A 24,937-nucleotide genomic window follows, 5' to 3' on the forward strand; every position below is an offset into this window, starting at 1 on the left:
CTGTTATTCCAATTCCTCCTGTGCATGCCATGAGAAAGAGAAAGGAGAAAAACATTAGAAACAGAATAAGAAATAAAGATTAAAAAAACATCTAGTCAGAAGTAGCAAATACACAAGTTTGTCTTCCATATTAATGTAGACAGCTATTTTAGCAACAAAACCAAGAATTTCAAGCTATGTTTTAAGAACATGCAGGCTGAAATACAAATTAGCTGTGTCTCAATTATCTAAGGCTTGAAAACAACTGTTAGTCACCCTCCATGCCAGCCATATCCCGATGTGGAGACAGGCTATAAGTGCACACAAAGCCTGTAGCTACAACATACTCTTATTAAAAACAACATCAGGAAATACCAAAAGGTGATATTTTGAGAATTCATTCATTTTTTTCAACTGCTCATATCACTCAAACCCCAGGGAATTTTCCAAAGTTGCTTACTTTGTAAACCAGTCTCAGCTTTGTTGTTAAGCAGAACATTAGAAATATTGCAACATTCATTTTCACATATTCAAACCTTAATCCTACTAATACTTAACCCTACACCGCTTTCCAATGGCATTACATCAGCAACTACAGAACATAACTTGCAGAAGATCATTTAAGAGCAATGCTGCAGTTTCCTTGCTGCACTCAGTTTACTACAAGCACAGGGTCTTCTCTACTACACAGGTTTGCCCAGCAGCTTTTTTGTAAAATAATCCTTTATCCAATCCCTCTAGGTCAGATAATTTTAGTTGTATTTATAATGGAAACCATACCTCAAATAAATCATAACCCTCAGCTTCCACCCTATCATATGGCCGGATGATGCCGTCTTCATGAATGAAACGTGGAGGACGGAGATTAGATACTTCTTCAGTTGATTCTGCCACCCTGCCACAGAGAGTGGAAAAGTATTCTGGTAAGCTTACCACACTTCTGAGTTTCACCAATAAATATTTCTTTCAATTACCCTTTCTCATGCCACTTATCCCACTTAACTTCCTAGGTACCTTTCAGATGTAAATAGCAAGGGCACACTGCTAGTAAAAAATCCAAAGTAACCTTAGCCAATTCGACAGCTACAGAACAACCTGGAGATGTTTAGTCACCATGGTAGATAGTTTACTGAGGGTTCTTATCTTTATTAATATAATTTGCAAAGGTCTCCTTAAAACAAAAAAGCTCCTAACATGTACTGCTAACCAAATCTCAAACTGGCAAGTTGTTCTTCAAAAATTTCCAGCCTATTTTCTACAGTAAGGTTAAATGATGTTAAGATATCTGCATTCAGCAGTATACCAGCCTACCTCAAAAATAAATTTTATACAAGATCCTTTAATTAATCCCTGATCAAGGGAGGGAGTGAAAGGAGAAAATACAAACTACAACAAATGTATTCTGAAGCAGCAATCTCAAGATCAGCATGAAATACATTGATTTCAGGCTACTGGACATCTCCCAACCCCATATATGCTCTACTGCATACTGTATTTAACAGAAATAATTGTGTGTCTCTTCACCACCTGGTATCCAACATACGGAAAATACTTCAAATTTTCCTCTTGACACTTTACCTTTGGATTCCCTGGAAGGTACTGCTTGCCATATCTACAATGCCACCTGTTGGGCGGGCTACCACTCCTACAAGCCCCTTTCCAATTCCTTTAAAGAATCCAGCTGCACCCTCTTTTTTAGCCCCTTTAAAAGAAAAAAAAGTTTAAATGACCTGAAGACATTAACCACAGAGCTAAACCATTATTGCTCCAAGCTCCACTAAAACTGTTTTATATTGGAAAAAGACCACAACAATTGATTACATACAATCTACTTAAAAATTCACCCATTGCTTCCCTGTGAGTTCATACACCCTTGCTGTTCAATTCACACCTTAACAGCCTTCAAAGCCAGCATAACTGAAATGTTAACTAGATTCTCCTTCTCACACTTTCATTATAGACTGTAGATCAAAACAACAGGTTTTATAGATTGATAGTAATAACCAAATAATCTGAGACTCTAAGATGCACAAGTATAATTAACTTCCAATAGCTAAATCAATTTGACAAGAATTTCAAAAAAAAGCATTTCCTCTTGGGTTTTTCCCATCATCTATCATACTGATAAAACAATAGTCTTCACAAAACCCAAATACTAATCTTAAGGCATAAACCAAAATTTACTTTTTACATTTCCTCCAACCTTTGGCTTTAATAATAAACTGGCTACTACAAAATACATTACAAAGAACCATTCCTTAATTCATGCAAAGGCTGAAATGGTGGTAAGCTAGTAGCAACTGTATTTGAGCAAATCGTTGTGTAAAGTCACATTTAAATGAGAAATACAAAAATAATCTTGCTGCAATTTAGCATTACCACACTTAAACTGACAGTTCTCAAAATCAGAAAATAAACAGTAAATTACTAGGAAAGCATTTAGGCAGTGCAACCTTAGTGCTTACCTTCCACAGGTTTAGTGATTATGCCAGTCACACCTCCAACAACACCCTAAAAGGAAGAACATTTATAAGTTTCTACTTAGAAATAGGAATGCTACTATCCATCTGGGCAACCAGTTCAGCATTGGCTAGATTGTTTTTCATTTGTTTGGTTCTTTATTAACTGTAAATTTTCTTTAAAAAAAATTTAACTGAAGGAAAGAAGAGGAGAAAACATGCAACAGTTGGAGAATCATGTAGGCTGGCAAGAAAGATTAACAAATCTTTTGTACAGTAATCAGCTTTGTAATAACTAAGTCACTACTTGACTTGTACTACTAACAGGAAGCTGCCAGAATTCCCAGTCATGTATGACCAACACTAAGTGGTCAAGATGAATTAAAGATCAAGTAGTTTATTCTTTTGTCTTCAAATCATTAAAAATCAGTCACTAAGGCAACTTCCACATTTTTATCTAACACTATCAGAAACAGCTGCACAATGTTTATTACTTAATTATTTCAAAATACATGACCATTTTTTAGTGGAAATTGATAGAATTTATTAGATTTAATCTTGGTCTCCAACTTAATGTACTACTATTATACACTTTCTACTTAGTTTACATTCACATTCTTTTAAGATAAGAAAACCTAGCATATAAGTAAGACCTCAGCATATAGAAAGCCATTTCTACTATGCAGCATGTGTCCAAATCCCATAATTCACAGCCAGCTGACTTTAATGACAGAATTGACTGCAAGGTAACATAAGGGTTCAGCTACTTAGTTAATTAGATAACACTTTTGTGGAACATGAGTAACTATGGGTTCTTATATAATTCACAAGATAAATTGGTGTTCCATGCTACACTTCCATTTTCTGAGACCTATTCTTCAATTCCTCATGTTGGCCAAAACCACAACCTCAAACAATAAAGCTGCTGTCTCCTATAAACTAACTGCCTGTTTATCTTCTGTGTAGTTCAAGAACTCACAGATGACATCAAATTTATTTGCATATAGTTTTCAAGCATGGATTAAGAGTCAGTGTCACACTCTCAACATCCAATTCATACCCGTAACAAGCCTTTTCCTCCTTTGGCCAGGCTGTCACCAAAGTCTTTTGGCTGCCGACCCATTTCCTCTCTCCGTTTCTGCTGAAATTCTTTATCCATAGTAATAGCAGCCAAGCCTTTTCCAACAGAACCAGTGATCCTGGACACCATCCCTGCTGCACCACCTGATGGAACAGGGCAGAAAGTAAAAGTTACTCTGCCACAATTTAACAGTGGACAACACACAAGAAGCCACAAGCTCATAGTGATTTCCCTTCCTATTAAGTTTCACTATTACGAATTTACAGAGTGACTATCAAACACTGCCCATGAGAAGACTCTGGAATCTGCCTTGAGATCCATAAGGACTGCAAATCATAGAATCACACAATTATTAGGGTTGGAGTGATAACTCTTAAATTGCTTCAGGACACACTATGTAGCATACTGGATGGAATCGTATTTTCTCTAATTAGTGTAACACAACTAAATAAAAATCTAAGCTAAAAATCTAAATCTGGGCTATTCCAAAGAACACTTAGCCTTCTCCAAACATTTTAGAACCATTCAACTTATTTTCCTTATTAATCTACAAGTTACAAATTCAGTTACACATACAATGTTTCTCAGTTTTCTTGCTCAGTCTACAAAACAGATATTTAGATGTTCTCAAGTATGTTCAGTATGATTTGTACCACAAATACTAGCTATATCACCTGACAAATTTAAATACTCATCAAAAAATTGTCATATAGGCATTTTAAAAATACAACTTTCCCTTCAAAATAGGAAAAAAAAGAGCATCTAGAAACAATCAATAAGCTAACAATGTATTAAACCACCAACGTTACATACCCACTGTGTGCCCAAGAAGACTTTTAACACCAATTACAAAGCCCTCAGCAAATTCTTCAGGCCCTTGAACAGCACCCTAAAATAAATGAAGCTTATTATGAATAGCAGAAATTATACATTTATGCATCTCATTCAAGGAAAGATAGCAACTGCTTTACATCAATGATTAAATTGAACATATAATTTCTTTGAAGTTAACATTAAAAAAAAATACTGTTATCTCAAGAGTTCATAATTTTGAGTACTGTAACAACAAAGCTACAACCCTGCCAGTACATTCAAGCAGCCTACTATTCATACACAGGAAATCATACCTGGAATGGCTCATAGAAGAAAGCTTCAACTCCCTCAGACAAACCCCTGATTAAGCCAAATGGATTTCCAAGAACATCTAACCCAAGGACAAGAACATACATCTGTTTCAGGAGCTAAATGGTGAGGGGGGAAAAAAAGCAAAACCATAGGCAGTGTTATTAGCTGTTGTATTCCACAACTCCACATTAGAACCCAAGGCTGGTAAGTCATTTACTACTTAAGTAAGGCATTAGAGCACTCAACTCAGCATTCCTATTAGAATGAAGAAGTCTTAGGCAAAAAAATACAGTATATATATTGATAGCTATTGGAAAACTTTGGTGAAAAAAACATGAATAAAAGAATAGAAGCAAAGAAGCAATCACTTGCACAAACACTAAATAAACTTACTTGTTCACTATAATGTCTAACAACTCTCTTCATCAGTTGGTCTCTCTTGTAGAATTGATATTTTATTTCAAAGAAAGCAAGTCTGAAAGACAAGTAATCACATGTTAGTTCTAGATGCCCTTCCTCCTTCTAAATAGTTGTTTGGTTTTTTCCTTTCAGATAATCCTGAAGCCTTACTTTCTTAAAAAGGAAGCTCAAACCTCATCTTCCCTCCATTCCTCCCTTTCCCCAAAGGCTGTATGCATTTATACTAGTCAACTGACAACATTTACCATGAATGTATAGTACCTTTATTCCAAGTACTACTGAAAAAAGAAAAAAAAAAAGCTTACTTGAAAATAAGATCATCCACGTCGGTTAGAGTAGCTCCAATACTTTTCAAAAGCAAATTCAGAGAATGAATGGCAATCATCTCTTCCCCCTTATCTGATGCTTCTCCACCAGAAGCCAGAGACAGACTCAAATGCAGCTTTCAAGACAATTGGTAAATTAAGAAAAAAGAGGCATACATCAGACAAGTTGTGGGTGAACAGGTGAAGAAGCAGGGATGAAAGAGTGATAAGTGCATTTTTACTCACTTTGAGGAAATGTATAATTTCAACAAACATGTCTGAATTCACAATGATATTACTTTGATAACATATGTATTTATATTTCCTTACAGAGAAAGGCTCAAATTGCCTTAGAAGATTAACTTTCTACACCTCTGAGCTTCTGTGTAAACAATGAAAGAAATAACATGTTACATAGGTGGAGTTTAACTCCCAGTATAAGTTAAATTTTAAACTGATTCAGATAACTAGCCTGCATATATTTCCAAAGTATTAAGTTCTAAAGAACATAAGAAAAATTCCCATTAAAAGGACAGCATGAAAGTTTCCATTACTCAGGTTGATATGAGGATGGATTTACTATTAAGAAAGAGATAGAAATGCTTAGGCTGGAAAAGACCTTTAAGATCATTAAGTCCAATTGCTAACCTAGCCCACTGATGTGACATGTTTTATTGACAAGTATCTCCATTGCATACCTTAATTGGAGAAATATGAAAATGCTCAAAGAAGCTGAGCATTGACAAGTCTGTTAGGGAAGACTCCATTAGTTCAGTGTTAAGTGCATCCACATCTTTCTCAATTAATTTAGACTGATTTAAAGAAGAAAAAAAAAAGATTATATTTGCAAGATATACAACAACGTATATAAAAAAAAACACATACAGCAGAAATAATCATAGTTAAATGTAATAAAATGGTTGAGTAACTAGTTAAATAGTCAACTCCTCCAAAACTCCAAAACTGGAAATAGAACTATTATTTTCATATACCAGATACTTGTACTAATGCATTTCATTAAATCAGGGTAAAAATACCAGTATCTCCCAACACAGCAATTTCTGGGTGACTTTTCCATTTTATGCTATAATGATATTCCCTTCAATTTGTCAATAATCTTAGGGATCCATTCTGTATTAATGAAGAAATATAATTAAAATAACTAATATTCTTAGGCTCTTTTGGTTTTGTACTTCTTCATGAAATCTTTATAGAGCCATGAACATCTGTTCCTTCCACTCTGTAAAGACAAAGGACACTGTACACTGTCAGACAGTTACAAGTCCACTCTGTAAGACCTAAACTTACTTCATCTACCACCTTTAACAACTTGAAGCAGCAGCTGAAACAATTATGTCATCAATTAAAAGAGTGGAAAACAGTTACCCATACCCAAATATCACTCACTTAACCTTATTAATTAGTAATGCTCAAAGTCAATGTTTAACAGAAACACCAATGTTTCACTGAAAATTATCTTACCATGTCCCTTTAATTCACTGTTTTAAAATGTAATAGTCACACATTGAAACTAAAATATTCAGAAAATCACAACACTGCAGCCATAAAGGCCTTGTTTTGGCAAAAATCAGGTTCTCTCATATATTACCCTTTGTCTTTCAGCTTCTGGGTCTGTAGATGGAGTGAAAAGTTCACTAAGTGCTCCTAAAAACCCTTGATCAATTTTCAGTGCCATTTCCTGAATAAGAACCATGAAGTATCTAAAATGGGAAAAACAAACAGTGTATACTTGTAAAAGCTGAATTTAAATATCACATGCATATCCTACGTAACTGCAGTTCACCTATGCAGTGCTGCATATTAAGACTCATGATCTACAATATCAACTATTTACATTTAGGAGGGCTTCCTAGTCTCACAAAGCTATACATTACTGTAGTTATTCATATCTTAACACTTTCAAATTTTACCTAAAAATATTAACCAAATATTTCTCGTATTCATACATAATTCCAGGTGCTCCACCTAAACAAGGTACTTATTCCTCTTATCCAGCTGCCTCTCTCAAAAAGTCATATTAGTGAATATGTAGTTTATTAAAATTCACCACCCTCAAATATTACAGTCATACTAGTTGGGTACAGATACTTGCATTCACAACAATCAGTATAATGTTTTTTTCCCATTTTAGGTACAACAATTCAAGACAGACATATTACCTAAAGAACATATTCCACAATAGAACACACTGCAACAGGCAACAGTAGTGACTGTAAAAGCTGCCTGTTAGAGCGCCAAATAAAGCCAGCAGTGCACAGCAAACAGGCAGACATGCACCTGTGATTGTAGTACAAGAGGGAAAGAATTCTGCTTACTGAAGAGTTTGCACATGGTCATGTGGTCAGTTCTTACTTCCTAACAGTAAATTTCTTTGGGAATGATGCTTTTTCATTGGAGACATGGAAAAATTCAATCCAAAAATCAAGAGGTGTTTAGAGAGAATGTGAACTTTAAACCAAGATTCACCTCTATAATGTGTTCCATCTCTACAACTGTATTACCTCACACAGTTAAACTCACTTGAATTGTAGTACTTTGCTGTATTCGTTGAATCTAGTGATGATACTGATGTCAATGAAGGGTTTTGGTTCTAAACAGAAAGAAAAGTGTATGTAAAAAAAAATAATTGCCAAGTTACTACTTTCAAGGCTGAATAAATCTGGCATTACTAAAGGTTTTTTCTTACCTGAATCCAAAGCAACAGACTTGGGAGGTGCTACAGGATGAAACACAACAGAAAACATAGATCCTGGTAATTGATTATCAACCTAAAAAAACATTGCATGATTACAGGAATATCTTGACAAACACAAGGATTAAGAAACTTATTAAGAAACTCCGTAGATTGTGTTCAAAAAGAACAAACAATCGTGTTTTGGAGAAAGAAGAAAAGAGGAAGAATGTCTTTTCAAAATCTATTATTTTGTAACATCACCCATTTAGATACAAAAGGTCAGATGACTGGAATTATTGCACAAGGGATGCTTGCACAGCTTCACACTCAGGTTTATTTAGAGAGTGTCCAGGTGCTGGCTTACATTGACTGTAGTAACGAAAACTACCTTCAGGCAAAAATAAGTTTTCCCATCAGGGAAAAAGGGTTCTTAGTGCCCCCCCCGGAGAATGCCAAAGGGCAGTAAATGAAGATGACAATGATGCTTATGATTTCCCTGGCTGGCTTGGCTGCTCCTTGGGAGGTGGTGGAGTCCCCATCACTGAGGTGTTTAAGAAGAGACTGGATGGGGCGCTTGGTGTCATGGTTTAGTTGATTAGATGGTGTTGGGTGGTAGGTTGGACTCAATGATCTCGAAGGTCTTTTCCAACCTGGTTAATTCTATTCTATTCCCAACATTTTTTACCTCTAGTACTAAATACTTCTCACTAGTACCTGCTCAAGCTCTCTATTGGTTTCTTTAGTAATACTTGGTACAGACTGGAGTATGCCAAGCAGCAGCAATTGTGGCACAATAATTCACTTGGAAGCTTACACGTAGCTACATCATTGCATACTATTTTTTTTAGTTTTTACATTTACATTATCTGTTTTTCACTGGAGAAGTAGTTTTCATACTAAAGATCTCCGAATCTCTAGATACATTCTCTGGAGGCCAATGGATGCCCCCTCTCTGAAGGTATTTAAGGCCAGACTGGATGGGGCCTTGAGCAACCTAGTCTAGTGGAAGACATCCTTGGGGGATTGGGATTAGATGATCTTCAAAGTCCCTTCCAACCCAAACTATTCTATGAATAATATGTTAAGTAACTATATAAAATTTGTGGCAAAGAAATTTAGGTAAAGGATGAGGTTTTTGTTTGTCTTTAAAGACCAGAAGACTTCTGTAGAAATAATCTTTCCATCATAGCACCCTGCTTTACATAACCCAGTTATGAAAACTTTCCATATTACTTGCAAAACCCTGGAATGGCAGTTCTGCAGTATTTACCCATCAATGGAGCACTCACAGCACTTCTGCCACTGAAACAGTGAACAGAACACCACACAGGCAAGACCCACAGATTCTGCTTCATATAAATTAATAAAATAAGCCTTTAAATGTCTGACTAGTTTACCAAACAAGATTAAAGATGGTACCTGCAGCCAATACAACTGAGCCCGTAAGCTTCTTTGATGAGGTGACTGTTTGAACTCAACCTGAATTCCTGACAGGAAGTTGCGTCGGATGCTACACCTCACTGGGAGACGCATCTCCATTGGAAACTTACTAAAATTCACCTGGCAAGATAAAAAAGCTGAGGTAACATACAGTTTAATTAGAGAAATAATCAAACTAGTAAAGAGACCAGCAAATAAACCCTACATTTTTTTTCTTATTTCATGATGATATGGCTACTGAATTACTCAATCCAATTACCTGCTTGGAAAGTAATGAAAACCTCAAGTTCATCTGGTAAGGACATTACACTGCAACTTCAGTTACACCAAGTGGCAATCTCTCTGTCATCTTTGTAGGTATTTCTTCATGAGTTGTGTATTACACTGGCATAACCAAAGATACCTATATGCAGCTGACTTCTTTCCCAGCTGATGCTGATTCTCAAGTATTTACTTTATGAGAAGCAAAAGGAAAATCTTTTCTTCATCGAGCCAAATGTAATGACTTATGGATACAAGGGTTAGACACCATGTAGTTTAAATGCAGTACCACAGTGTACAAAGCATATGGATTTGCACAGCTGAGGCTATATATGTTTTTCAAAGGGAAAGGTATGACAAAAACCAAGCCCAATTACAATACCATTAAATGTATGCATAGAATACAAGTATTCCATAACTGATGTCTGAAAAAGCTCAGGTGAGTTTATTCTAAGAGTTGAATTCTACAGGCACCTTTATCATATCAAGACATAGGAACTACATCTTAATAAGAGCCAAGACAGATTTCTGCCCAGAATTTAAGTTACATGAATGAGAATACCAGTTTATAACTAATACATAGATACCAAGCAACCTGCTCTACCATTATCTTTGAGATTATTAGTTCACAAGACAAGCCTGGAAAATATAACATAAGAAGTCTGGAGAACAGTCTCAGTATTACCTCAATGTAAAAAAAAAATCTTCCCTGTATAAAATGTCAAATTAGTCCAGAACAAGTTTGCTTTTTGTCTCTTAGCACCTATCCTGGCTTAGCAAGAGAGTATTCTGTTTCACATTCTACAATCATTGAAACACTGTAACCTCAAAACATACCTCAGTATTGCCATCTAGTTTATGCCAACCTGGAGTATGAAAAGCACTTTTAGAAAGATACTTTTGATAGGCTTGTTCCAACACATTTATTTGCTTTTGATTAAATGGCTTCCACTTATGCCTCGGTTTCAGTTCCCAAACAACACCAGAACTGCAAGACAAATAACAAGGTTAACTATTTAGAAGTACTCAAACCTTTCTTATGCATTCAAATCATGTAAAAAGAAACTATTCTAATTTTCCAGGCTCAAAGAACCACCCAAACCATTGTTCACATTTTTAATACAATAAAGGACACAGCTAAATCCTACTCTTTTTCAAATGTATCAACTGGAATACAGGCAAAAATTAGTTTCACTTGAAAAGGTTTCACTTCTATTAATTTCATTTGGAAGATGGCCCATTTGACTCAATTGTATTGCTAAAATCATAATATGCTGCCAAATTTTGATTAATTAAAGGAATGTTTAGGCTTCCACGTGCAGTACCTAGTAATTCCTATGTAAGAGATTTCTTTTTTATTTTCATTGTTAACAAGGGAAAGTCCAAGGCTATGGATGGATAAGTTTATTTCTTGATCAGGTTGTTCCAGCTCCTCTGCTTGGCGTGCTTTAGAAACCAACGCGACATCATCTGTGAAAAGCAGCACTCGCTGGCGTCCATCCAAGAAAGACACCCAGTGTATCTGAGTGTTTGAGTTGTAAGGGAACTGGCCACATTCATCCTGTATTGAGAGAGGGGGAAAAAAGTAAGCATAATACCAGCGTAAATTTATGAGATGATGCAAAAGCAGTGAAGTCTACTGGCACACATACAAATCAGAACTCAGTATTTTTCTTGGCTATTCACTTGGCCACATCACACTGATTTTGTGGGATTGTTTGGGGTTGTGACTCTCTCTTGTTTTTCTTTTAAAAGCAGGCATTCCAGCAATATTTGTGAATCAGAAAAGCATTGGAAATTACTAGGAAACAAAGGCCTTCACAGGAAATGGAAGGACTTTGAATTGTAGAAGATTGGGGAAGAAGGCATTAAATCACATACCACACAACAGTAAAAGCAGACAGTAATTAAGATCTTTCATACAGTTAAAACCCTTTTTTGCTGAAGCCAAATATAATCCAAATGTAACTCAGAATTTTCTGCTTCATGCACACATTTCCTACAGGAAGCAAGACTCACAACAGTCAGAGGTTTTCTCCCTCTTTAGAGAAGATACTTCAGCTGAATGCAGCACCACTGGAAAATTGGAAAATTTATTCAACCTCTGTACTAGCAAGATAGAGCCACAGCTCACACATTTGATCCCTCTTTCATACCCAAGAAAAAGGTGGAGAAAATGCAAGCCGGAATTTGTGTACAATCCTCCAGTTATAATTCTCGAAACACCTAAAATCTTGCTACTTAAGCATAGGTTAAAAAGTCTCTCATGGGACAAGTCAAATGCAGAGTTACTGAAGAAGCTTTCTCTCAGATAATTTTTAATCTTGTTCAAGTCCTAGATTGGTTTAGCATTTGCTTGTAACAGGTTAAAGCGCTGTGGATAGGTTAACCTCCCTGTTTCTCCTCAACACAAATGTGAGGAAAAAGTAACACAAAAACTCCAGGTTGAGATAAAGAGATAAAAAGAGTTTAATATAAATGAAGTAACATAATGCACAACTACCTTAGCCTGCTTGCAGAAAAAGCACAGCAGAATGCAGCAGCAAGCAAAAGCCAGCAAGCCAAACCACTACATCCCTCCCCCTCACACTGCTACACAAAACACATGAGCCACCGCACAACATCAAAACAGGAAGCAACACAACACCCAGCTCTAGAACAAGGAACTGTACAAACTACAGAACACACCACAAGTCTCACAAATTCCAGCAATCCCAACTCCTATCATGCAGCAAGCACTGCTAAGAATGGTGTCAGGTAAACAAACTAGCTTAAACCAATACACTGCTCTCCTGAAATTTACCTTAAGCAGGTCATGTTCACCAAAATTTTGAGAGTAGCCCCAAGTCAGTTTTCTTGGTTTGGTTGGATCTGTCCATGCAAACAGGCATACTTGCTTTGGTTTCAACTCCATTTCCTCTTGTAATCCACTGCAGATAAAAAGGAGTTAAAACCACTTATAAAGATGGTGCAAGCAGATCACAGTGCTATATACTTCACCCCTCCAGCCTCCTGGGATAAGGCTTGAAGGGGCTAAGCTATCCACACCAAACAAGTCCAGCTGTAGCTAGGCTCTTAGGGAACTAATATCTGTATTCACTCTACTTCCTCAAACCATTAAGTCCATTTAAAAGCAGACAAATTGCTTCATTTAATGAACACAATAAATATAAGTTTCTTCTGCTTTTCAAGGTACCAAAAGAACTTCTCTCTTCACAAAAGACATCCCTACCTTAATCAACCAATGGTGAACTGTTTCTTTCATTTACCTCTGTTTGTATCTGAGAGAGTCCCACGAAGTATGGTTAACAATAAGAGCTGGAGCAGCTCCCTCATGGTAATCTGAGAAGCTGATGACAGTAGAATGCTCAGAAACATTTACATCTACCAGTAAGCCCCCATTCTGGAAAGAAAGTTTGCAGAAAGTTCATTATTTGTTCTAGGCAAAAATTCAAGTCAGAACAGACTAAACTGTTGCTATTAGATTAGTCCTTCTCCAGCCTCTTACAACTAGAAAATGGAAATATACCTTACCTAGTAACAGTAAGCTCAAACACACTGGTCACTGACTTAAGACAAATATCAGTAGCATCTAGAAACTACTTGTTGATTTAACTTAATTAAAAATTGCATTTCAACTATACCATTTAAAAGAACTCCTTTTGGCTAACTTGAGTGAGAAGTGCAGCCAAGCACTGTCTTCATTTTGTGTTACAAAACTGAAAGTTGTATTTTAAAACTGCTATTTCCTGCATACTCTTTAAAAATCTGCTTGGCTACTCTAGACGAGCGTAGTAATGTTTTTCATGTTATGACAGACCTAGCAATAGCATGTTCACAAACTGATCACTGAGAAAAAAAGTTTTGCTGAAGGCACCTTAAAGTACAAGTTTTCAATCTTGATGATCCTGGAGAGCTAAGCTTTCCTAAGTTCAACACCATAAGGCTACAATGCACTACCACACAAAGGCAGTCTCACCAATTCTTCCAGCTTCAGCAGAGTACCGTTATCCTGGGTTTTAAACAGGAATGGTTTGGATGAGCTTTCATAACCAACTACTCTGACACAAAGTTCACCAGATGAGTTTTCAGGCCAAAATGGAAGACACTGTGAAACAAAGAATATCCATGACGTCAACTGATCCTTAGATATTGTTCATCAGCAAATATTGGCACAAGGAGAATTGCATTTAGAAGTTATCTAAACTGAACTTTATTCCTTTACCAATATATGCAACCAGTGCTGTGCAAGTTAGTTTGAGGTGTGAAGCATCAATGTCAGGCCACTAGAAGTAGCAGAGCATTTAAAAGAAAATTGCTTTTTCCCTGAGTGACAGCTAGATACCATTTGTTTGTCTACAAAAACACCCAAAGGAAAACATGCTGAAACATTACCTCTGAAGCTGAGACATAATTCCATCTATTAGTTGGAAGAGAACCATTAGGACCAATTTCTCCAACTTCTAACTCCAGAGAAGATTTGTTTGCTATTGTGTAGAATGGAGTGAAGGTAACTATCCTGGTAAGGTTAAAACTGCTCATTTTGATGCTAACTCCAACCTGTTGAACAAGGATAATTTGGGCAAACAATCAACAGAAAAGAGAAAAATCAGGATTGAAATAAAGAAAAGACAATGTGACTGAAATTACAAATCACAACACTCCTGTTCTGGAAGAAAAAAAAAAAAACAAAACAAAACAACCAAAACCAACAAATGAAACACAGTAAGATAGGTGAACTATGCAGCCCGGCTAAAACAACAGCAAAGAGACAGTTCTAGCTGTCACGTTTTTTAGCTGCAGCACTTGTGAAGAAAATGAACAGGAATTCCTCCAAAGTAAATAAAGAAAACCTAGAAGAATCATATCATCAGACACCAGTCAAAAAGTACATGGAAACAAGTCCTCACATCTTTGCATATTAAGTGTGTTTTTTATTGTGCTTAGATGTGGAAATGTAATCTTAGACAAGGCCTACGAATGAAAATACAAATACTTGCTAACAATTCTGAATGTGAACTCTATCTCCACTATGAGTTCACTGCTACATTTTCAAATGGCCCAGTGTTCTCATTTTTTTTATATAAACCACATGCTTATGAATACACTGAAAGGTCTGCTGGTGAAACTTGCTTGTCACCAGGTGCAGACCTGGATAGCTGGGTCATAAAAATTGTTACTTCAGATGTTAAATGTTTCCATTAGTTAAAAGCAGCCAAAGTAGTGAAATCAAGGCCTAAAGAAAAAAAGTAACCGAGCTGAAAGAACCCCAAGAGAGCTCCTCAAAACACACATCTATCTTACCAGATAGTCCATGTTATTAGCTGAACACTTGACACATCCATAGCTTCCTACAGTATCGAGAGAAAAGCCACTGGACCAGGTACTAGTTGAAATACATAACTGGATCTACACACACAAAAAAGAACAACACAAAATGAACTTGTTGAATTGCTTTTCAATTTTATAGTTCAGGTATTATAGATTGCAATTATATCACATGTAGTGGTATAAAGATGACACAAGTGCTTTTAAAATCTTCTGTAAATTAAGCTGCAGCGTGTAGTATCACTCATGATATTCTTACTCCGTGTCTGAGTTCTCTGAAAGATGTTACAGCAAAATGTAGCAAAACAGAGGATCCTTCAGTGACTAGGGTTCATGACAGTGTACACATAGATGGGGAAAAATAGCTAAACCTTTGTGGTGCTTCACAAACTTGAGGACGGGAAGGAAATAAGAGACTAACTTGTCAAAACTGTTTCTTCAACCATTTCTTCAAACATTGTTAGATAAAAAACAGTTACTTAAAAGGAAAGAAGGGCTGCTTTAGAGGAAGTTTCTGCTACAGAACTCACCATTTGACCTTGCAAATGTCACATTAAACCAAAATGTTAAACACAGAACTGGATATGTACATCATGCATTTTAAAGGTCAGAGTATTTAGCAGAGTAAAATGCAGGCCTGTGATTTCTCAGTGGAAAATGCCTCCACAGGAAGCATTCAGAGCAGCCTTCCTTTTGATTATAAAATGGAGTCCACATTCTCACTTTATATATCTACGTTCAAGTTCTGCCCCCAGAGAAAAGTTTTCTGGCAGGGTAGCCAGTGAGTTTTCAGGACCCAGCCACACTATACCATCAGCCAACTTCCAGTTGGCTAACGGGCTGCAGTACAAGATTAGGAAAAGGTTGTGCTAGACTTTTTGTCTATCTGCCTTCCCTTCTTAGTCCAAGAAGTATAATTAACACAAAGAAAGCAGCAGCCAAATGAAAACCCATACATTTAAATACTTCCCAAAAACTTCCTTAGACAAAATGAGTGATTATGTCTGCATGCATGAGAGTGTCTGTGTGTATGTGTGTGTTTCCTCCCTCAGCACAGGATTTTAAAACCACCACCACCACCACAGCCTAAAATACGCATACCTTATTTTTACTAAACATATTTTTCTTTTTAAAGGAGAACAAAACAGTATCTCTGTAGTCTGCTGGATGCTTCACATGAATGTCTTCAGCTTGATACTGAAGAACACGAGAAGTCTTGTTGATTATCCAGTAAGGACTGAACACAGACAAGATCAGACGGCTTCCAATTCGCCTAGTGTGTATGTAAATATCCACTGTCATCGCTGTCGCAGAATTGGATGTGAAGCACACAGGGAAAAATTCAGGCATTCCATCACAAATTTTAAGATGCCCATTCCAATCTTTGCCTTGATATTTTATCAACACAAGCTCCATTATTTCTCCATTGATCCTTGAATGAAAAACATCCGCAGCACTCCCTTCCATCAGTTCACGAGCTTCTGCTGTTCCCTGCAGCAAAATTAAAAGGGGCAAATCAAGATTTTAATAAATAAAATTTAAGTGTTCAAAACCCACTATTTTATTCTCCTGTTGCAAGATACATGCTTTTCGGATCTCAGTCCTACATGTCCAGTCTCCACTCATTTTTATTTGAGCCTGATCCTATGAATAATTTGGGATCATGATCAGTTGCAATTGGCTTGCGGGACAGTGTAGACTGCTATGCTCTGCATTTCAGGAAGACAAACTAGTCCTAATGTATCCCTTGCCTCTGTTCCCTCCCTCTCACCTCCATGATCTCCAATGTATTTTAGCAGTGCATTCTTATCAATATACTTCCAATACTGGACATGATATTGAATTGGGCTGTGCTGCACATGCACAGCCAAGACATTTCACATTAAAGAACTCCCAAAGCAGAAATCCAGTAGTTGTGGTGCAAGGTTTAGTAGCACAGCTTTCCTCAACAACAGCTTTCCTAACTTTTACTGAGAAACAGTAAATTTTACCATATTCTGCAGTGGTGAGGCTTGATTATAGTTGAAGGGTATGAAAATCATCAACATATACCTATCTACAGGTACTACAGCAACTTCAGAAACAGGTTTCAATTACTACTTTTGAGCTCTTCAGTCAAGGCATTAGCACTCTATCCTACATTCTGTGAATCTGAACACTGAAGTACCAATGAAAGTAAGGACAACTGGAAATAGTGCCACTAGGATGCTGGACAGAAGTGAAACAGTTAAATGAATGCCACAGCCAGTTATACAAATAGGACAAAAGAGAATTAACTAAGATGATATTTCTCAATCCTCACATCTTTTCTAGTTACTAAAACCACTCTGTTTTCATGAAGGAATACTAGGTATTGAAAACACTGAAAGAAATCAACACTGTCTGCAGAGCATCCCCCAAAGAAATCTTCCAGTTTGTACAAGGGAGATCTCACAATAGTCCTCAGTAAAGAATTAGTGTCAGAATCATGAGGTACGTTTTCCACAGAGAAGAAAGCTCCAGAAATTTCACTCCCCCTGTGAAACAAAAGATACCTTGCAAAATACAGACTAGATCTCTGAAGAAAAGAGAAAGACCAATCAGGTCCAGGATTCATATTTCAAGGAGCAAGGTGGAACTGGCCAGGTACACCAAAATCAAACCCACTTAAGCACCAAAACTCTCAGAATTCATCCATCAACTGACTCGCTCATTTACAATAGAAAATACAAACGTCAACATTCAGTACCTTCTATACTATATTCACCTCCACTTCTAAGAAAATATAGCCTTACAGAAAATCAAGTAAAGGATTTACAAATAAAACCATAAAATCACCTACCTCAAGTAAATATCTCAAGGCGTATGGTAAAAGATTCCTCACAGTCAGTGTAGGGTGAAGGTGGATAATGTAGGCAGGATCCCATTCCTCTCCAGAAGGTGAAATAAAATTTAGTTCATCAGGCACAGCCGTTGAGCTGACTATTAGAGGCAAGAAATTTGCCACAGTGGCTGGGCACTGTAATAAGCACTTCACTTCATTGCTCCTGTGTAGCTCTTCCCTCCAGGCAATGTAAGTCGTGGACTCCCGAAACTGACCCTCTACCATTCCTGTTGGTCGAACATAGAGACGACACCTATGGGAGAAGAAAGGTAATGGTACACAACAGCTTGACCAAGACAGGGAATTACACCTATTTTCAACTAATTGCTAACATTCTGAAGGACTTCTCCAGCATGCTAATTGCATAAAGGTAGTATTTTGGAGTTTTAGTCCAGTCAGGAAAAGTTCCAAATGCAAATTTAAGCTTCCACAGTAATGCTGTATTTGTGTGGACTATCCCATCTCTCAAAGATTAGCCCCACAGAGAACAGAAAGTGTACCTGTATGAATGTAAAGGAACATGAAATTCCTCTTCTGGCTTGGATATGCCAATTGGCTCCAGTGACTTGGAGTCTACAGCCAGCTTATAGATCATAAATGGAATCGAGAAATGGTTCTTGATCTAGGATCAAAATGCATCATTTTCATTACATTTCCATGGGACAAATTTCTATAGGCAGAAGTATGAACGGCAATAGGGAAAACAGATTCACAGATTCAGAGATTGCATTGGGTTGGAAGGAACCCTACAAGGTCGTCTTGTCCAACAACAGTGAGTAGGGACACCTCCAGCTACATCAGTCTGCTCAGGGCCACATCCCAACATTACTAGAGTTAACTAAACTCCTCTGGAAAATGGACTTCTGTGTGCCATAGTAACAAACAATTCAGAAGCAATAGGCAAGCAAATATGAGAAAATGATACTACTTTGAATTCCATGAATTGAAAAACATGCTTAAAAGGCTAATCCACAGAAGTAGTACACACACAGAGAATACAGAAAGAAAAAAATATTTCACAAATTAAGTAAAAAACTTCATTTGCCTTTAAGTAACTTTTTGGAAAAGCACAACCTCAAAAAAATGCATTAAGGAAGAAAAGTGAAGTCACTCAGAGAAGATCAGATCAAGGCTTCCAGGCTTTCAGTAGCTGTGGTTGTATTTTTACCTGCAGAGGAGATCGTACAGTAACAACCTTGTTTCCTTCTGTAGCATCTATCTGTACAATGATTGAGTCTGAACGATCAGCAAGGTTGGTTCGTACATTGTACAATCGTCGACCTGGTTTGGCTATGGGAACATTTACCACTTCTTTACATGCCTGAAGTTCTAATATAGAAAAATATACAAAGGTCTTAATTAGGCAAATCACATCATCATTTCCCATCTGAATAACACTTCAGCTTCTCTAAACCCAGCAACAACCAGGTCCAAAGCACTCTCTGGCCAAAGCATCTCAAAATGGTATTTGAGCACCACTGAAGGAAAGCTTCAAGGTCAGAACATTCTTCAAGACCATGATTAAGATTTAAACATAGCATGTTAAATATAGCAAATGAAGGTATTTATTCAGTTAGCTAAAAGGCAACACTGAAAATGCATCATGGCCTAGTACCGTCATATCCGATAGGATGGAAAAATAAACACCAGATTATGTATTAGTAGTTAGTTATGCTATCCTATTCCCCTAAGAGTATTCTCCAGCAAAGCTAAAAGCATAGAAAAATCATAACTACTCTCAGCTGAGTAACTACAGAAAGCCAAATGGTAGTAGAGATATAACAAATGAAGATTGTGTTGAGCAGGCATTGGGACCAACAAGCCCACATCCCATGAGGCTGTAAGATGTTTTATCAATGCCTCCACTACAATGCTCTCCATTTCTTCCAAAGGGCTAGGAAAAAAATACTGTACTTTTCACTCTGAGAAACTCGAGAGAAGGAACTTCACATCCTTTTAACAAGTCCAGCAGCTGGCTGAATTCATTTAATTACTATCAGTATTCAGAAGCAGTATCAACACAATAAACTTCAACTGAATATAGATCACACTGAATTTAACCATGTCAACTCCCCCATCTGCCCATTCTCAACATGTCACAATACAAAGCATAATACCTAAAGTTAAAGAGAAGAGTGAACTTTCTTGTCGGTGCAATGTAGACAGCTTTCCTCGTTGGGGTGCTTCATAAAAAGAGTATTCCAGTTCCATGCTCTGACCAACTTCTATAGTATTCATGTTTTCTTTTTCAGCTGAACCAGTTATTCGAAAACTGGCACTCGGAAGCACTTTGAGTGGAACACCTAGGGCATTTTTCACTATGTATGGCGCTGTCTCTTTAAAGGAATAGTCAAATGTGGATGCAGTGCCTTCTGAAAATGCCTGTAATTATCAACATAGTATATGTCACACATACACAGCCAAAACAACATTTATATAAAGGCTTTAAAACTAGGTCCAAGGTGTCTTTTAAAGGGGATGGGTGGGGGAGGGAATGAAGTGCAATATATGCAGCAATATCTATGCTTCGTACAGGAGTATTTCAGGGAAGTAAAAGCTACTTTCAGAAATCTTCATTATTGTTCTGTAATAGGCAGCAAATGTTGATGCTACAGTAAAACTTCATACTCCATAGGGAGTTTTTAACAGTTGTTGGGTTTTAACAGAAAAATGAGATCTGGAACACAGAAATCCCAAGCATATTCACCATGTACATACTTCGTATTTGATGTTAGCTTATACTTACAAACATTTGTTTGATTACTAAAAGCCACAGTAACAGACTGCCAATACAGGCATACAGTGTAAGCAAGTACTAATTTAGAAAATTGTTGCTTGTTTAGGATTAGGCATAAATCACATTGTGAGGAAAATCAGTTTGGCTTAGTAACCATAAATGTCTTTCCTTTATAAAAAAAAAAGTGGGGAAAAGCACAGGCCATTCACAAGAACACCTACTATCACAAGAAAAATAGGGGGGGAAGTATTTTAAACACACTGGACATTATGCTTCCACAGTTAGAAGATCAGTCCTAAACTACACACTTGTCTCAGTATTCAGCTGACAAAAAATGAAAGGGAAGTAAATTTCCATTTCAGAGCAGAAATTGCTTCTTTTGAAAGCTAGCACTACTTTGTTAACCCTAAAATACTAATCAGAGCAAAACTCCTCAGTCTGCTACATAAAATTTGTCACTGGCAGAACAGAAAGTTCTTTTTCTTTACAAGTATTAGGACTTCCTACACACACACAAACAAAACAAAACACACAAAAAAATCATAATGTATCAGAATGTAGCACCTTCTGCTTGTTAGGACTACCTTGGCTAAATTAGTGAAAACAGCAAGACAACATTTGGATATTGTTATATTCATTGTATCCTTTGAAGAGATATGAACTGCAGTTTGTGGCTCAGGAAGAACAATGAAATCATCTCCAGGCATCAAACTTCTCTCTTGGACAGGATTAGTCTTCATCTAAAACAAAAATTTCATTAGGCAGTTATGAACACAGATTTCTCTCTTATACATTACAACAGGTAAAAACTTGACCTGCACTTCACAATTTCAGCAAGCAAAAGAAAACCTACTTTCCTTTGTAAGCAATCTCAAACACCCTACACACCACAAAAATTGCATTGAAGGCAAGTTAGTTCTTTTCTTTCCTCTCAGTTTGTGTGCTTACACATTTTTCCCATGCTCTGGACAATTAACATTACTTAGAAAAAAATTAAGATTTAAGATATCCTAATACTGTTGGGTTTTTTCCCATGTGAAATTGTATAGCTTGGTCAAAGCAACAGCACTCAAAAGGACACACAAAACTTTTAAGAGAAAGCAAACTATGCAAATTCTTCCACATAGTTTCAAGTATGTTTACATACTTCCAGTTTTAAACTCCACTGCTTCTTTCCTCCTTCAATTCGTTCAATAAGCGGCTCCCACACTGCATAGGATTCATTGTAATAATGCATCTAAAGAAAGAATCAAAATCAAATAATGCATGCAAGAAGACAAAGGACTGAGTTCTTTCCAATAGCATTTACCATGAAAAATACCAGTAAGAAAACAATCACTCTTCATGTCACATTTTGGCAGTCTAACATCAACTTCTAATGGCTTCAAAACACTGAACATGCAGAACTGTAATATATCATACATTTTCTGTAAGTGACATCACTTCTGAAGAGCTGACTACCTGGCTTGCTTTTAGTGCAGACAGTCCAGTAACTTATCTTTTTAATGCCATAACTTAACATCTCTCTCCTACTTCCATCCTCTCCCACACCATTTGAGAGAATGATGTTGAGATCAGCAACTTCAATGTCATAATTATTTCATTGCACTATGAAATAATTTGTCTGAGCAAACATCAGTCTCAATCTGGGCCCCTTGAGTCATTTATCTAACTCATAGCCTAAACTACATTTTTACTTCTGTTCAGATTTTCAGTGGCTGAAAGGAAGGTGAGAGCCAAATAGTTCTGGACACTCCATTTCAGCTATCATCTTCATCCCACACCCTCTTCTGGAAACACAGTGACTTCTTCCAGTTACACGTGATTAGGCATATACCTTCCAAACTCATTATGCACTCCTAGCAATTAAAGAAGGTTGCCTGTATACCCAGTCCAGTATGGCATATGACGAATGTTTGGTAAACTGACAAAATAGAACTAAGATGTAGTTAACCTACTGCACAGAGCAGCTGCACATCTAGTTGTATGAGATTAACATGCTGCCTCAGAAAGAGACTTAGATCATCTTGAAAATGACCACATCTTGAGGAAGAGTTGCAATAGTTGGCAAAACAAACATGGTGTGATTACAGAGATGCAGGAAGGACTGAGTTAAGAGTCTAAATTCTATCTTACAAATAAACACAATGCTAGAGAAAAAGAAAATGGTAATCTGTATATTCAACTAAGCTAAACTCATTGTACATACAATAAAAAGAGTATATGCACAAAACAAAGAGAAACTTCTAGGACTAGACTATATCAAAGTAGAAATCGTCATTAAAGTCTACTGTTCATTGCAAAGTTTCTGTAAAAACCACACTATGCTTAGTCCTATCTGCCTGACTACTGAAGACCTAGTAGTAGTACAATTTAGAATAATAGAACAGAATAATAATATAGAATAAACCAGGTTGGAAGAGACCTTCAAGATCCTCACGTCCAACCCATCATCCAACCCTAATCAACTAAACCATGCAACCAAGCACCCCATCAAGGTTCCTTGGACATTAAGAAACGTACAGAAGCAGTTTAAACTGCTAAGAGTTAGATTCTACATACCTCCAATGACATATCAGCAGTGACCTCCATCAGTGAGGACCAGTTTTTAAGAACACCTGAAAACACAGATTCTACTAACAACAGAGGGACAGTCCGATGTCCTAGACCACATTCCAAGGTGATCTGAACTGATTTCACCACAATGTCAAACTTCTCTTGTTTCAGAACATGTTCACGGTCCTTAAAAGTTTCTGTTGCTTCTGTGGCTATATCAACACCAAGAAACCAAGCATTGTACTGATCTAGAGGCTTCACTTGCCACAAATTGTCAGAAACTTCAGTTGATCCTCTAGAACCCTCCTCTGTTGTTTTGGGTTTTATGGCAGCCATGATGGTCATCACAGTGTTCAGAATTATGGGTGAGATCTTGAATCAAGAAAAAAAAAAATTCTTTAGAGCCCCAAACATTTTAAAACTGATCACCATTCAAAATATACAACACATGGAAGGGGCAAATAACTCTTGGGTTCTTCGTATAGGTACGCAACATTAAAGGCCCTTGTATGAGATGCAACTTAAACTCAAGATAACAAAATAATCTATTTGTGGATGTCCTTTTCCTATCCTTTCCTAGAAAATGTCCTAATTCCTACCTCAAAATCTCTCAGGGTCATGAGTGAAACTCTTAGGTTGGGATTCCACCCTTAGTGGTATGTGGTACCCCCATAACTGCAGTCAATGTCCATCTTTTCCCTACTACACTGCAAAATGAGAATTCATTAAGACCTTTAAGATGTTCAAACCAGCATGTTTGCAGAGTTACACATACCACCACCTCAATGAGCAGTACAGTACATCTGCCAAAAGCCTTATACTATATGAAAAATGTACTATTGCTTATGGTTTAAGAGCACATTTTCAGATGATAAATACAAATTTTTGAACTTTGTTAGGTAGCAATGAACAAATTACACTCAAACTTCTACTACAGACAGAATGATTCATTTATTCCACATTGTGCATGATTCTGGAGATCTTTTTAACAGACTGAAGTTCACATGTATTTGTGTATGTGTGTTCCTGCTTATAAAGTTTCTGAAGAGAAAGATAGCAGTGGTGTCTGCAAGAACAAGGGTTGCTTCATAAATTTGCAGGGAATTGGTGACAGAAATCCTAGTATCTGAAGTATTTTTATTAGTCCATTTTTGCTAAGAGATTGCCAAAACAAGAACTGTGTAATTCCTTTTTCCCCCAAACAGAGCAGCTCTAAAAAGAGTAAATGCCTAGTTCTGGAATTAAACTAATGGAGACAATTTTAAATACCCATGTATAAACTTAAAAAGCCCTCAAGCTACAGCTTGTGAAACACACCTCTTCTTCCAAAGGCAGTCTTAATAACAATCTTACCTTTATAGTAAGTTCTTCTATTGTTACTACCACAGTCTGTAACCCTGAGACATGCATCATATTTTCCATGACCAAAGAACACGGCCGCAACACCTGAGCAAAAAATAATTAAGTTAACTTCTGTAGTCGACTCTTTTCAAATGGCCCTGATTTTTTCAATCCTAAAGACTAAAAACCCAACATATTTCATAGTAACTCTATGGAAAGAATGCTGTTGATGTGCTACATTCCAGCACTCAAATTTGCACAAGAGCCATTCCATACTGGAAGGTTCAATATTATTGAAATAAAAGCTTTTGACATAAGTTGTAGAACACAGAACAAAAACCCCACAC

General features: G+C 36.9%; 1 protein-coding gene across 2 annotated transcripts in view; it reads right to left on the minus strand.

The window, feature by feature from the left end:
* The window catches only part of VPS13C (vacuolar protein sorting 13 homolog C), an 88,150-nt gene that overhangs the window by 8,452 nt on the left and 54,761 nt on the right, over positions 1-24,937 (minus strand). For both annotated transcript variants that reach the window (XM_068144030.1, XM_068144029.1), the window contains 29 exons: positions 24,603-24,695; positions 23,256-23,621; positions 21,841-21,930; positions 21,278-21,433; positions 20,074-20,338; positions 19,125-19,285; positions 18,457-18,578; positions 17,915-18,209; positions 16,195-16,584; positions 15,070-15,174; positions 14,161-14,325; positions 13,745-13,873; positions 13,035-13,168; positions 12,569-12,695; positions 11,091-11,326; positions 10,603-10,753; positions 9,484-9,624; positions 8,077-8,158; positions 7,911-7,980; positions 6,979-7,090; positions 6,068-6,181; positions 5,370-5,506; positions 5,038-5,119; positions 4,647-4,760; positions 4,333-4,408; positions 3,499-3,662; positions 2,445-2,490; positions 1,558-1,681; positions 760-874 (listed from right to left, as the gene is read on the minus strand). In XM_068144030.1, the coding sequence (XP_068000131.1) occupies positions 760-874; positions 1,558-1,681; positions 2,445-2,490; positions 3,499-3,662; positions 4,333-4,408; positions 4,647-4,760; positions 5,038-5,119; positions 5,370-5,506; positions 6,068-6,181; positions 6,979-7,090; positions 7,911-7,980; positions 8,077-8,158; positions 9,484-9,624; positions 10,603-10,753; positions 11,091-11,326; positions 12,569-12,695; positions 13,035-13,168; positions 13,745-13,873; positions 14,161-14,325; positions 15,070-15,174; positions 16,195-16,584; positions 17,915-18,209; positions 18,457-18,578; positions 19,125-19,285; positions 20,074-20,338; positions 21,278-21,433; positions 21,841-21,930; positions 23,256-23,621; positions 24,603-24,695 (4,362 nt within the window). The remainder of the gene's footprint in view (positions 1-759; positions 875-1,557; positions 1,682-2,444; positions 2,491-3,498; positions 3,663-4,332; positions 4,409-4,646; positions 4,761-5,037; positions 5,120-5,369; positions 5,507-6,067; positions 6,182-6,978; positions 7,091-7,910; positions 7,981-8,076; positions 8,159-9,483; positions 9,625-10,602; positions 10,754-11,090; positions 11,327-12,568; positions 12,696-13,034; positions 13,169-13,744; positions 13,874-14,160; positions 14,326-15,069; positions 15,175-16,194; positions 16,585-17,914; positions 18,210-18,456; positions 18,579-19,124; positions 19,286-20,073; positions 20,339-21,277; positions 21,434-21,840; positions 21,931-23,255; positions 23,622-24,602; positions 24,696-24,937) is intronic.

Source organism: Melanerpes formicivorus, unplaced genomic scaffold, assembly GCF_026170545.1.
Source record: "Melanerpes formicivorus ecotype bairdi unplaced genomic scaffold, bMelFor1.0.p_v2 SCAF_10, whole genome shotgun sequence".
Lineage (NCBI taxonomy): Eukaryota > Metazoa > Chordata > Aves > Piciformes > Picidae > Melanerpes > Melanerpes formicivorus.